This window comes from Corylus avellana, chromosome ca1 (genome assembly GCF_901000735.1).
Source record: "Corylus avellana chromosome ca1, CavTom2PMs-1.0".
Taxonomy (NCBI): Eukaryota; Viridiplantae; Streptophyta; class Magnoliopsida; order Fagales; family Betulaceae; genus Corylus; species Corylus avellana.
Genome location: NC_081541.1, coordinates 46,855,436 through 46,870,026, shown reverse-complemented (window position 1 = coordinate 46,870,026; position 14,591 = coordinate 46,855,436). Strand labels below are relative to the sequence as shown.

Genomic DNA, 14,591 nt, shown 5'->3' with positions numbered 1-14,591 from the left:
ATTAAAAAATTTAATAGGTGCCACGTGTCAACATCTGATTGGTCTACGTGTCAGTCTTAACGGTCAACTAACGGATGGACTAACTTGGTCCTTTATCAAAACCCTAGGGGGGTCCTGTGATAAAAATGAAACCTAAGAGGAAAAAAAATAAAGTTGGTAAACCCTAGGGGGGTTTGAGATATTTAACCCTTTTCAAAATACCCTTATTTTTTATAACAAAAAAAAAATTACAAAAATTTGGACGTAGGTCCTTTAAATTGAGAGTTTTTGAACTTCGAAAGTATTCAAAACCCATGTGAAACTTCCCCAAAATCCTAAGTTGCTGAATCTGCCACTGCATCTAATAAACCTTCGATAATCCGAAACAGAAAAACTCGAGGTTGTTGAACTTTCCACCTCTTAACATTCACCACAATACCGTTAAAAAATAGATCATTGGCTTCTCCATCATTATAAAATATTTTACCGTTTTATTTTCCTGAGCTGCAATTGATTGCAGATTTGAAAACGTAGAAAAGAATTAAATGTTTTTGGTTAAAGCCAAGAAGAAAATGTTGAAGCTTTGCGATGGTGTCTAGGACAAGAAAACATCCAACTCCAAAAACAATGCACAAAATGCTGTGTGTGTTGAAGATGAAGTTATCCCAAATAGTAAAAGTGCAGAAAGAGCCAAAGGAGAAAGGAGATGGGGGATGTTGATTGAAGGGAACATAACATAAATGCACATGGGAGGGGGGGCAATGATCACATGAATGAAACATGGGCCTTTCTTTTCATTGCTTCCTCAATTCAAAGCAATCTCTGTTTGGTTCACTCTATATTATACTGCCTTTTATTACATCTGGCTATCTTATCCACTTTGTCAAATTATTTATCAAAAGCTCTTAAGACCCTGACAAGTACTGAAGAAAAATGCCAATACTTCATTATGACCAATTACTTTGGGACCCTTTTTTCTCTTTCTCCTGAATTCAGATTCTCAGTAATTTTCTGTTCAGATTGTTAAATGTGAGAGTCACTGATTTACAGTAGGCTGTAGGCAGACTGCGTGAAACCTGTTCAAACAAGTAAACTCTATAAGAATTCTTTTACATTTAGAGTTTGAATTGTTAAGGGTTCGAACAAATATTTCTGAAAGGTCCTTTTATTTTTTCTTTTTTTTTTTTCAGCAAAACCAGAGGTGCTCTTAATAAATAGCCAAAATTGTCCTTATGGAGAGGAAACCTTGGGGTCCACAAAAAGCATCCCATGATCATTGCACAAGAAGTTGTGCCCTGTGTATCAAAAAGTGCCAAACTAGTGACCAGTGCATGGCCATGTTATGAAAACAACCATGTCCATCCCATGATTGTTATATAATCAACTAGCTCTAAACTATGCAGGAACTTGTGCAGTATTTCCTGTCCACCAAACAGGGCACAAATGGGCTTTGGATAAGTTAAGTTATAAACGCAAGTGTCCAACCAATACACTAGATTATAATGGATCTGGATTTATGTGAGAGAGTTTCTATAGGCCTACTTGTCTGAACAGATGGCCAGGTTGCTCAAGATTTGTTCGGGTAAGTGGATTTTGTAAATGTTGTTTTATTATATTTACTGCTTAAATTGCTAGCAAGTTGTACTCTCTTTTCAATTATAATCGCGTCCTAATTTAATAAGATAAGACTTCAAAATAAATTTCTTGAGATCTTCATACTTGGAATAGGCTTCAATGGGATTTTTGGAACTAACAAACAAGTGAAAGCTCAAATGCTGGACAATATAACAAACATAATTACTTTAATGCTACTACTAACTCATATAAATACGTAACTTTCACACTCATTTGCAGAGACGAGATCGATCAAGAAAATCCCCACCTCAAACTATGCACAAATTTCAAAACGAGGGTCGTCATACCTCCCGACTCCCTAGATTCGGGATCATTTGCCCAATAAATATGTATAGGATTCATTCTTTAGTTTCTCTCATGATCACATCCAATGTATTGTTAGGATTTAAATCATCGATCTACTTTCCCTTCTTTAAAAACTAGATCTTGGCCTGCAGTTCAGAAACATAGACCAAAAGATTTCAGTTTTCACATGGTTGATGATCGACTTGTTGGGAAAGAAAAAAACAAATATTTCTCGAAAGTACAATAAAAATCGACCGTTGTGATTTATATTATTTATCTTTTCACTATCATGTGATGTTGGGAGAGTGATCTTGGGCATGTTTGTGCCACTCTTTAATCATATAATAGTTATTATGGTTGTGTCCACAATTTACTTCATGTATACTCTAGGCAATATAATATGATGTCTTAATACAAAAGCATTATATATACGACCAAAAAAATAAATAAATAAATAAAAGCATTTTGAAGCATTGTAAACACTCAAAATAATATCACATATCATGAAGCTTAATTTTTTTTATTATATCCGTTAGAATATTGAATTAAATTCTATCAATTTAGGCTTTTAGAACAAGATGATTTAATATGGTATATATCAAAGTCAGGAATCTTGAATTCGAACATTGTCTATGTTAGACATCACTTGTTAAATGAGAGTTTGAGCCGACACGCAAATAAGATAGTTAAAATGTTGAATTAAATGGTTAAATTCATGAGTTTTATAATTACATACTAATAAAATGACAAGTAGGCTAACTAAACTTAAACCCTAAGTTTGCAAAAGATAAGCCATCGTCTTGAGCTTCCAAAAGTTATGACCCCACAACTCTACGGGTCATACTTGCCTCTAGTGCATCTATAGCTATAAAATAGGTAAAACTTATGCGTCAACAGCTCAATAAGTAAAAGCCTCTAATAATCTATTGTGTGTGACATAAGTCATTTTCTGACCTTTCCACAACATCATTCAATACATTTGTTAACATATACTAAGCAAACTCTATATTATGCATATAAATAAAAAAACTAAGAATAATCATCTAAAGATAACTCTTTCTTTCTAGATCATTATGGAAGTAAAAGGAAAATAAAGCCAAAACTAAAATTAAGAAAGTCTAGGGCTAGCTTTGTTTGTCTACATTTTTGTTTTGTCTTCTGTTTTCTTTCTTTCTTTCTTTTCTGCGGTTGGAGAACGTCCATATCAAGCTTAGGTGACTCAAAAGGTCCACAATTACGTGGAAGACTCCACTGAAAACCACAAGAGAGGTTAGTGCGATTGGTGCTAAACAAATATATATTTGACATCTGCCTAAAATTAGTTACAATCTGCATTAATAATCACAGTACTTTTTCAGTAGGTGGCTTTCAATACCTCAAATAATCAAACCCACTTAGACTTAGCCACACTTGTTGGTTGCAAACTCAAGATATTTCCCTTGACCCTTCATGCTAACAATTGAAGCAAACCCATTGTTTCTTTCTAAACAAGCAATGTAGTGGCCTTTGATTTCATTGGATAGATTAATGGAAACCTAGGTGCACACGTACTGTGGCAAACATGCATGCCCACCTCTCAGGACCAGTACAACAACTCTTACCTAAGAAATTGATAATTCTAAGGTCGTTAAGCTAGGGTTGTCACCATTGCTATCACCATAACCACCCAATAATGACTAAATTAACTCTAATATATTGAGGTTGTTAAGCAATGACAAGTACAGATTGAACTGCCCTGTATAGAATTCTTGGTTCCAATTGGATGATAAAGATTTAGAAGGTGGAAGGTGGAATATTTGGGATTCGGATTTCCAATAGTTTTTGCAATTCGGATTGCAAATGTAAGAAATGTCATATGAGACTCCATTGCCAAAACAGGTGGGCAGACTATCCCAGACCTAATCGTGCAGGTAGGTTTCATGGGAGCTTGATCTCTTATAATATTTGCTGCCCAAATTGTTTGCAAATCGGATAACAAAACTAATGGGAATCTCTATCCGAATATTTGAGATGATCCATAAACAACTCAATTCATCTACCTCTTTGAGATGTCCCACATGAAATTTTGGTTTTGAATTGTTCAACTAATCTTAATCATATGGCATACATTAATACCTTCGTTTGACACATGATGATAAACTCTTATATCCAAAACACAACCAACACCCCCAACCCCAACAACTAATCATATTTATCATTTTTTTTTTCCTGTCTTCATAAAATTTATTAATTCAACCTAAACGTAATGAAATGTTAAAATAGTAATTTAAAAAATATTCAATTTATTATTTTTTATCGGTTCAAACTTTTAGAATAAATGATGATTTAACTTGATATTAAAGCAGATGTATTTAATTAGTTAAAACTTTGACTTTGTAACTCACCTTTTATTTTAATTAAATATTTTTAAAATTTTTGAATAAACAGCGAATTAACTTGAAAAAAATAATGAAACCAAAGTATGAGATCGATGTTATGTAAAATTTTAATCGAAAAAAAAAATGTTATAGTATTAGGAGAATATTTGATCAAATCCCTGGAATATTAAGCATGCATATTCATGAGATCTGACTCTTGAAGATCATTGTACAAGTCATCACGAATGGAAGCATGGAACAAGCAAGCACGTCCTATATAGGTGTATTATATTATTATGATTATAATTTTAGGGCACGTAGATTTAAATAATGGCATGATTATTGCATTTGAACTGCCTTGGTTGGTGTTCATGTATCTATCATTACCTCATATATCATATAGTTTTTATATAAAAAACTATTAAAACTATATGATATATGAGGTAATGATAGATACATGAACACCAACAAGGGAAATTCAAAGTAAACTTGTTTTATATGGAGATATGCATGTAAAAAGAATATAATTTTTCAAACCCTAGCTAGCTTGTGACACATGAGTTTGAAGAAGATGTGACAATTAAATATAAGCCTTGGGTGGAAATATGTCCAAGAGTATGGTTTCACCAGCCCTTACCTACCATTACATATTGTTGGATTGATAATGATCAAAAAACTTTGGCTATCCATCTACATTATTTTTTAGATGAAATGTGTTTTCGGTAGGTTGGGTGAGAAGAATATTAAAATTTTCTTTGTTTGTTGTTCATCCTTAAAAATTATTGGGTTTAGTCCTCAATGGATAGCTCAATCGGCTGTGAACCACGCCTCATGAGGCGGAAGTTACTAGTTCGAATCCCTCATCCCCTTTCCCTACATGTCAAAAAAAAAATATATATATATAATAATAATAATAATTTTAAATCTTGATCATAAAATAATTTCTTTTCATCACTTTACTTGAAATTAAGAGAATTTGATTCCATCTCGTTAATAATTATATTTCCTTTGCAAGTAATGTCACACTTTCTAATTGGATATTAATTAATTGAGAGAGAATGTTAATGTCAAACTCTTAATAGATGACAAGTACTGCTTTATACTTCTCACCTAACGGAACCCGTGAGATCAAATAAGACATTAAAATATATGATTTTTTCTATTGTTAAGTTATGAACATAAATTATATGATAATTACAACTCATATTTTAAAATTATACCTTTTAATTAAGAATGCGGAATGCATGACTGGATGCTTACATATTTCTTGCCTAAAAAGAACTCGTGAGACCACATAAGGCACGATATAGGGTTTTATTACTATAATATTAAATTATTAACACAACTAGTTAATGATTATTGATTATGACCTATATTTTTCCATTTAAATGAAACCCATTTAATTAAATATGCAACTTATTGAATGATGCTTTCAACTTGCATGGATGTTTCAACCTCTATGATTATTATTTTTTTTCTTTTTTGCAACCTCTATGATTACATAATGAGTAATTCTAAACAAATAATATTTTTATTTTATAATTATCACACGCGTATTGATGTGGCAATCTCAACCAATTCTTAGATCAGTCATTGTCATATATATATATTAAAAAAAGGAACTATCAACATTTATCAAATTCTGGGGAACAGGAGAAAATTTTTATGTGGTTTACGTGTTCGAGCGGGAAGAAGTAAGTTGTGCTGTGTTCAAGACTTGTTTAGACAAATAATTTTCATAAAAGCTTTCTCAAATTACCAATAAATTTAGCAATAAAATTACTAAAAAAAGTCTCAATCTCAGGCACAAAAGCAGTCAACATTGATTTTCACCAGCTGGAGCCTTGAAGGACTAAGGGACATGAACCACACGCAAGGAAAAGGAATGCAGTACTCAAAACGCTTCCTGGCCGCCAATGACTCAGGTGCATCCCATGCCTATTTAATTATTTACTCCCCCAAAGTTGCTTGCCCTAAAACAAAACCAAAGAAGAAGAAAACTTGTATCAAAATTAATTCCATGTCTCCAATGTCTCTTTAATGTTTTGGACCATGCTGGGTTCCTCCAATCATCCATCCACAAAATTGTCCATGCTTTCTCACATAGACTCACGGATATATATATGGTCATACTTTACTTCGGGTGTGCAGTTTGCCCTACCTACCGCCACCGAACCACTATGGACAAGTGCAAATTGATAGGCGGAACATAATATGATTAATCGGTGAGTAAATTGTTTTTTTGGCATACTTCAAGCATCTCTTAGTTTGTTTTGATACCATATGAAGTTAATTGTAAATTGGATAAATCACAATGACTGATTTTATATATATATATATATATATATTCTCTTTTTTTAAAGAAAAAAAAATACTTAGCAAACCGTATGGCCACTTCAGCCTTCAAACATCAAGCATTAAACCTCCCTTAATTCGTCTCCCACTCCCTTTGGTCCCTAGAATATGACTCTTTGATTTAATATGTCATTATGGCACTTGCCGTAGTCTGATTGGTTATGACGCGGAGTGACGCCCACTTCAATCAAGCCTTTGAATGTCATAGACCAATTTAGAGAGATTAAAAACCTTAATTAAAAGCACAAGGAATCAAGGATCAAGTTTGATACAAGGCCAAATTAACCACATTTTCCCTTAAAAAGAATCTCACATATTTTTTATCTTATCAAAACACAATACAAGTAGCTGCCAAGACAATACTACCCATCTGCTGCAAATTCTATGTATACCCCGTGCCTGGTGGTACGTTCCCACAGAGCTAGAAAGCAAAAAGAACAAGAGGCCAATGTGGCATGGTGTTGAGAAGTCACTATCTGACACGTGGCAGAGGTGCCAGCGTGTTATTCAGTGGGTGCCAGCAGGCAGTCAAGGGTGTGGGATTCTTTCAGAATGATTGGGGGGGTTTGGGACACACCACACCAGGCTGTTGGATTAGGGCAGTGGAATGGCGGCAAAGGTCACATGCTGCCTTCCTGCTAATTGTTTATTGCAGCAGCTGGCCACCCCACAACACGACATGCCTCATTCTCGAGGTCTAAGACATATAAGAAGAATACCTCTTCTTTTTCCTCTGCCTTTTCAAATTCAAATTTTGTCTGATCATTTTAACCTTTTATTGGTATTTGAGCACAATCTGGGTCCCCAATGGATACACACCTCAATAAATGTGACTAATATGCCATTGTTTAGGACAAATTTTTAGCATTTTTGAACGATAAACTAAATGTATTTCAAGCTTAAGAAGCTATAGAAAACACTCATTAAAGATGAAATCTTCTTTAAGAAGAAAAACATCTAAACTAGTGAAACACTCTAAAAGTTACTGTTGGATTATATGTTGTCCCACATTGTATTGTTGTTTGTTCTGCATTGTATTGTTGCCCCATGTCCCACATAGTATTGTTAAGTTAGCAGCATACCTTTATATATAGGTCATTTTTGTACGGTTCTCTTTATGATTCAATATATAATTAATTTGTCTATCCTTACTTTCTTCCTTTCTGAAATAAGAAAAAAAATGTTGCTTGCATTTTAAGCTTGAAATACATTTTTTTAGTGGGTGTAAAATAATTCTTCTTTATAAATGGTACCCTCAATAATACCTCCAATGATTGTCATTCTCAATATGAAGTTGGAAAGGAATAATCAAAGGACCCCCTGCCCAAAAAAACAACATTACCACATTGCTATCAACTGCTATCAACATATTGGTCTACAATGAAATAATTGGAGCCTCTATTATTGTTGGATGCCAACAATTGAAAATTAAACTCAACCCCATCAATCCTTGCCACTTCTAAGCTATATACGCCTTGAAATAGATAGGCATTATTTGAAGGTCCAAATTTCTTTTTTGTTGTATCTAACTGTGTATATATATAATACAACTCCATTTAAAAAATTTTAATTATGCGGAAATAGATATATATACTGTTAAATCTTTGATTTTTACTTTAGAGGATTTAAGCAAGACTTTTGAAGTCAACAAAAAATAACTCAAAGAGGGTAGTTATCACCCATAATTTTCAACTTTGAATATGTAGGTGGAGAATTTATATGAAAATGGGAAGGGCTAAACTGTCATTGTCTCAAAGAGAAACATAGAATATAATTCCCGTTCATATGAAACCATGGAGCACTTGGATTAAATTAACGACAAATTCCACTTGGACAGAAATAACCAGCAACTTTAAATCAAGCCCAAGACGCTGTCCAGAGACGCGGACATACTTTCAACAAAACGCGTATGGATTCGTCAGACTCGGCGTTCCCGCCGCCAATCCTCCTCCCTTTCTCTCTCTGAAACACATTTTCTCTCTTTCTGTCTCTCTCCGTGTCTAAAAACAGAGTAAAACAGAGCCTTTCTCAGGAGGAAGAGGAGGACGAAGAAGAAGAGCATCTGTGGCTGTCATTCTGTAATGGCGAAGTCAAAGTGCAGCAACAGCAAGAGGGTCTCGGTCTCGTACATCTCAGTCCCATCTCAGATAATCAACTCTTTGTCATCATCTTCTCTGCAGTCTCTCCTTCTCTCGCCTAAGAAAACTTCAAGGAGCAACAACAGGTTCCTCAGCTTCAAAAGCCCAAGACTTTGGTTTCTCATTCTCCTTCTCTTTAGCCTACTTGGTATGTTAAAGTTGGGCTACAATCTCGACACTTTGATCCCATTTTCTCCATACCCATGTACTACAAGTCCTCAAACACAGGGCTTAATCTCAGATAGGTATTCAAAATCACAGCTTGCTTTAGCATCGAAGAGTGGAGAACATAGTAAAAATGATGAGAAAGATGGGGTCTTGTTTTCAAAACCAGAGGTGGGTAATGGAGCAAACAGTGAGAACGATGGTGAGAAAGTTGAGGAGGGTGAGTTTTGGAAGCAGCCAGATGGGTTGGGCTACAAGCCTTGCTTGGTGTTCAGCCGGGATTACAAGAGAGCCAGTGAGGGGATTGTGAAGGACAGGAGAAAGTACCTGATTGTTGTTGTTTCTGGTGGAATGAATCAGCAGAGGAATCAGATAGTTGATGCTGTGGTTATTGCTAGGATTCTTGGGGCTGCTTTGGTTGTTCCCATTTTGCAAGTCAACGTCATTTGGGGTGATGAAAGGTATTCTACCTTGCATTTTGGTTTCAAAAATATTGCCTTTTTACCATTTTGATTCAAGTGAGCAGACTTCATTTTCCCATTTTCTTTGAAGTTTTATGTCAAGTTCGCCTAATTTAGTAGTTTATGACATTTCAATATAATTTAAGAAAGCTTCAATTTTCCATCATGGTTGATGTTATGATTAAATTTCTTTCCTTTTTTGTGAATAGTATATATTGTGTTATGATTCTACAGTGCAGGAAGGATTGAATTATTTTGTCTTTTGTGTGCTTGTTTTGATGGGTGCAGTGAATTCGCTGATATATTTGATTTGGAGCACTTCAAGAGAGTTCTTGCCAATGATGTGCGGATAGTTTCGTCCTTACCATCAACACATCTAATGACAAGGCCGGTGGAGGGGAGTCCACCACTTCACGTCTCCCCCCAATGGATCCGAGCACGTTACCTCAAAAGGGTATGAGTGATTTCTATATGTCTGCTTTAGAGTAATTGTAGTAGCTTTTCTTATTTGCTTATAACATAGAAGTGTTGGTTTGGAAAACGAAAAGAAAGGTGAAGAAGAGAAGACAAAAAGAAGTACATTTAGTTTTGTGATCAATTTTCGTTTTCTGCTGATATTCAAAACAAACTTGCTTTCAATTTCTTCATTCATGTTTTTCTTGTTCATATAGAGTTTGTGGTCTGTTCTGTATTGTGGAGAACAGTCTTCTAGTTGATGCCAATTTTGAAAACAATCATTTGATGCAATTTCTGTTGGTTTCTGCAGCTTAACAGAGATGGGGTTTTGCTTTTACGTGGCTTGGATTCAAGGCTCTCTAAGGATCTTCCCTCTGATCTGCAGAGGCTTCGATGCAAGGTATTGCAGAGTTTCATTCTTGTTGAGATAACTCCTTTCAGACCCTAGAACTTGCATTTTTTTTCCCCTCCTCATGGTTGATGTTATAATATTTTCTGTGTTGGGCCTATTTTCCATCTTAAGCCTTGATTTAGTTTCCTTGTAAGCCTATCATAAATTCCCTACCTTATTTAGCCTACTTCCTTATTTATCACACCTTAGCTTTTCTATAAATACCATACATTGTTAAACAATTCCATGCAGTTGAATACAATAAAGATGTAGCCAGCACTTCACAGTGGTGGACGTAGGCCTCCAAGGCTGAACCACCTTAAAATTTTTTCTCTTTTTCTCTCTTTTGCTTCTGTTATTTCTTCCTTATTTTATATTTTATAATATATCAACCGTTGAAATGATTCACACATTCAGAAATTAATTGATCTTCTGAACTCATGTGAGATTTTGATCAAGAATTTCCTTTTGGAAACTTCTCAGCTTAATTCAGACAGACAGCTCATTTTATTTGTTCCTATTCTACTGAGGAGTGATCTTTCCCCTTTAAATAACCTTTCACTATATTCTCAGACTTCAAATTTGTACTTTTTCTGAATATTGCTTGTCTGAATTTCAGATTCTACCCTTGCCTTTCCAATTCAGCCAAAGTTATATGGATGGCTGATTCTAATCTCTTCTTTTTTTAAAATTCAGGTTGCTTTTCATGCATTGAGGTTTGCCCCACCAATTTTGGAACTTGGTAACAAGCTTGCAGAGAGGATGCGGAACAAGGGACCGTACCTTGCTCTTCATCTGCGGATGGAGAAGGATGTATGGATCAGGACTGGTTGCCTTCCTGGTCTGAGCCATGAATATGATGAGATAGTGAACAATGAAAGAAAACAACGGCCCGAGCTCCTAACTGCAAGATCAAACATGACTTACCATGATCGGAAGCTTGCCGGTCTCTGCCCCTTGAATGCCTTGGACGTAACCAGGTAAGAATATAAATCTAATCCGATAGGTTAATGTGTGCTACAGTGCTTTTAAACCTAAGTCCTGCAATATGCTGAACTAGTTATCTTATTCTATATTTGATGATTCTTTTATAGACTAAAAATTCTTTTTATTTTGTCATTTTATATTTAGGCTGCTTAAAGCTCTGGGAGCTCCAAAAGATGCAAGGATCTACTGGGCTGGAGGGCAGCCATTGGGTGGGAAAGAAGCGTTGCTACCGTTAACCCAAGAGTTTACTCATTTTTACAATAAGGAAGATCTTGCCTTGCCTGGCGAACTAGAACCACTTAGAAACAGAGCTTCTGTAATGGCTGCCATTGATTATATAGTCTCAGAGAATAGTGATGTTTTCATGCCATCTCATGGGGGAAATATGGGCCATGCTCTTCAGGTATCACCATCTCCATTTTTCTTAGTATTTACTCTGTCATGAGTTCAAATTCTGTAAAACACATGATTTGCTAATACTTGCTGAACTGATTCTAGCCTTATCAAATGATGTAGCCCAAGGGATTCAATCTTATAACACATCTGAACTGGGAAGCCTGTAATAAATATGAGAACATAAAGAAATGCTTGAGACATATAACTACTGAAAAGGAATCATTAACTATGCTCATAGACTTTTTAATGTTCTTAGGAAAGACCATGAGGTAGGGAATTAAAGGTAGTAGATTCTGAAATTAAAACATAGAAGAACACTTTTCATTTTCTTTTTCTTTTTCTTTTTATTTATTTATTTATTTTTTTGTTTAGGGTAATTTATGAGAAAGAGAAGATGTATAAGATAACAATGGCTTAAGTTATTTGTCCAAAAAGATAAGGGCTTGTGATTGCCTTTACCTTAACCATATGCTGCCTGTGCCTTCAGATAAGCTGGCAAATGTTAGAATAAGTCCATTTTTTTTATTTACTTAAGCTTTAAAATAGAGGTCGTGAGTTTGAATCTATACTCTACAGTTTACCATCTATTTCAGTTAAATATTTCACGTGACTAAAAATTGTTGTTTTTACAGGGACACCGGGCCTATGCGGGACATAAGAAGTATATAACCCCAAACAAAAGACAGATGCTCCATTACTTCTTAAACTCATCTCTATCAGAATCAGAGTTCAAGAACATCATAAAGGAGTTACACAGGGACTCCTTAGGGCAGCCAGAGCTCAGAAGTAGCAAAGCTGGAAGGGATGTTACAAAGTATCCTGTACCTGAGTGTATGTGCAGAGATTCACGTACTCATTCCAACTTGTGAGTTCATGCAGAAAGCTTCCAACACTCCTCTCCATGAAAAATTGAAACTTTTTGGCAAATCCCTTGAACTTGAGCCCTCTAAAAACAAAACAAACAGAAAGGAAAGAAAAAAAAAATGTTGAGTTCTAGGGCAATGAATGTTCTTTGGAGTGCGATTTTTGCAGAACAACTTAAGCTGGCACAGTTTTTGCAAGGACACTCGCAGTGATTCTTGCATTATGATTTGAGAGGCAAGATACATCCATCCATGTATCATTTTTTGATTCTTTATAGGAACAGTATTTAGGATATACTCTACATTTCATTCTTTTGTATTACATCTATGTATGTATTATAGAGCCATAAATATGTATGTGTATAAATAATTGAATAAAAATTTCAATTAATATATTTATTAAATATTGCTTTGCAAGCTCCTCTCTACACCCTTTTTTTTTTTTTTTTTTTTGTGGTTCCATGGCAAATAAATATAGCTCCAATTGTCTTTTATATGCTCCTTAAAAACAAAACCAGAAGAAGCATATTTATAGTTCCAGTAATTGTTGTTCCCATTATATTTATTAAAACAAATAAATATAAAGGGGGTTGGAGCTACCCCACAAAGGATATTTCAGCAGAGTAGGCGTGGCTATTTTTTCCTGTTATATATTATCTTTTTATTTTATAGTTATTTTATAATATTAATGCAATAGTCATAACTAATTTTCTTTTTTCAACTAATTTTTTGTATTTTATCTCGTAATGACATGACAACCTTCTTCAACTAATAGTTTCTTAAATAAAAATTTATCCAAAAGTGAGTTTTTTTTTTTTTTTTCCTTTTTTTCTATTCAAATAAGAAAAGGCTCTTCTACAATGAATCGAACAACCACAAAAGGGTGGACACTTAATAACAAAGCCCAAACGAAAAATGTAATACAAGAACATAACAAAACAATATGCAATAGTTTCATTAATGATTTTAGATAGACCATAAACAAACCAGTCCTTTTCAAGAGCCGCACAAAATGGTAACAAATGGCAAAAGAACTCAGTGAAGAGTCCAAAAGATAAAGGCAACAACCACTATTAAGTAGTTGTTACAGAAAACTAGATATGAGCAATTGAAGGAAGAACACCGACAACAAAAGTCTTCTCCACAAGATCAAACAACATCATGACACGTAATGACGAATCTAGAAATTTGTTTTAATAGGGGTGGAACTCAACTAACAAAATAAAATGATAATAATTTTTTTTTTCTTTATATGTTATTTGATTATAATATAAAATATGGTAATCACAATTCAAAATAGAAATTATAATACAGTATGTGTATGACAAAAATATAAAATAAGTTAATATGTAAGAGCTATAAAATATAAAGTGGCTAAAATTACAATGCTCTTTAGGGTACACCATTAGGAGCATACTAATAATTGCATTTAGAAATAGAGTTTTTATCAATAGAAAAAGCTTGAAAGAATTTTTTAGAAAATACATTATTTTCAAGCTTTTCTTATCTTAAAGTGTAGTTTTGGAATTTTTTTAATGAAAAAAAGTGCTTTCAGTAATAAAGCCCCAAAGATTGCAAACCAACTTTACTTGACGTTAGCCCCCAACAACTTTCAGCCCAACAACTAGGCCAACTAATTGCTCTAGTTGCCTTAACTGGTTGTCCCTGCTACCCATAAAACACACTTGCATGATTTCCTTCTAAAACTAACCATTTTGGATAATGTGTTGTCCCTTCAATTTATGCTTTCTCTTCTCAAGATTTCTCCTTTCTCAAGATTGCTGCCTTTGTTACTATTGCAGCCTTCATCTTCTTTCTTCTTTCTCATTTCAGCCTTTTTCTTTGGGCTTTGAACTTTTAGATGGCTGCCTCTTACGGTCTTACCCCCCATTTATTCGCAACCCTTTAGCAACCCTTACAAACGGAGTCAAGAAGAAGAAGAGCAGTAGGGGTGGGACCGTGGGAGAATAAGGTTTAGGAGCTAGGGTCAAGAAAACTAAAAAAATTAGCCATTAAAAAAAATAATAATAATCAAAATTTTTTGGAAGGGCAGGTGCCCTACTAGCCTCCTTTTATATCCGCTACTGATATTGACACGGAGACAATAAACCTATAGAAAACAA

At 34.5% G+C, this 14,591-nt stretch overlaps 1 protein-coding gene across 1 annotated transcript; it reads left to right on the top strand.

Moving 5' to 3' along the window:
• The first annotated feature begins 8,408 nt into the window (after positions 1 to 8,408).
• LOC132167864 (O-fucosyltransferase 20-like) lies at positions 8,409 to 12,567 on the top strand. The gene is made up of 6 exons (XM_059578902.1): positions 8,409 to 9,375; positions 9,664 to 9,829; positions 10,142 to 10,231; positions 10,919 to 11,202; positions 11,354 to 11,612; positions 12,238 to 12,567. The coding sequence occupies exons 1-6, from the start codon at positions 8,693 to 8,695 to the stop codon at positions 12,472 to 12,474; spliced, it is 1,719 nt and encodes a 572-aa protein (XP_059434885.1). The 5' UTR covers positions 8,409 to 8,692; the 3' UTR covers positions 12,475 to 12,567.
• The last annotated feature ends 2,024 nt before the right edge of the window (positions 12,568 to 14,591 follow it).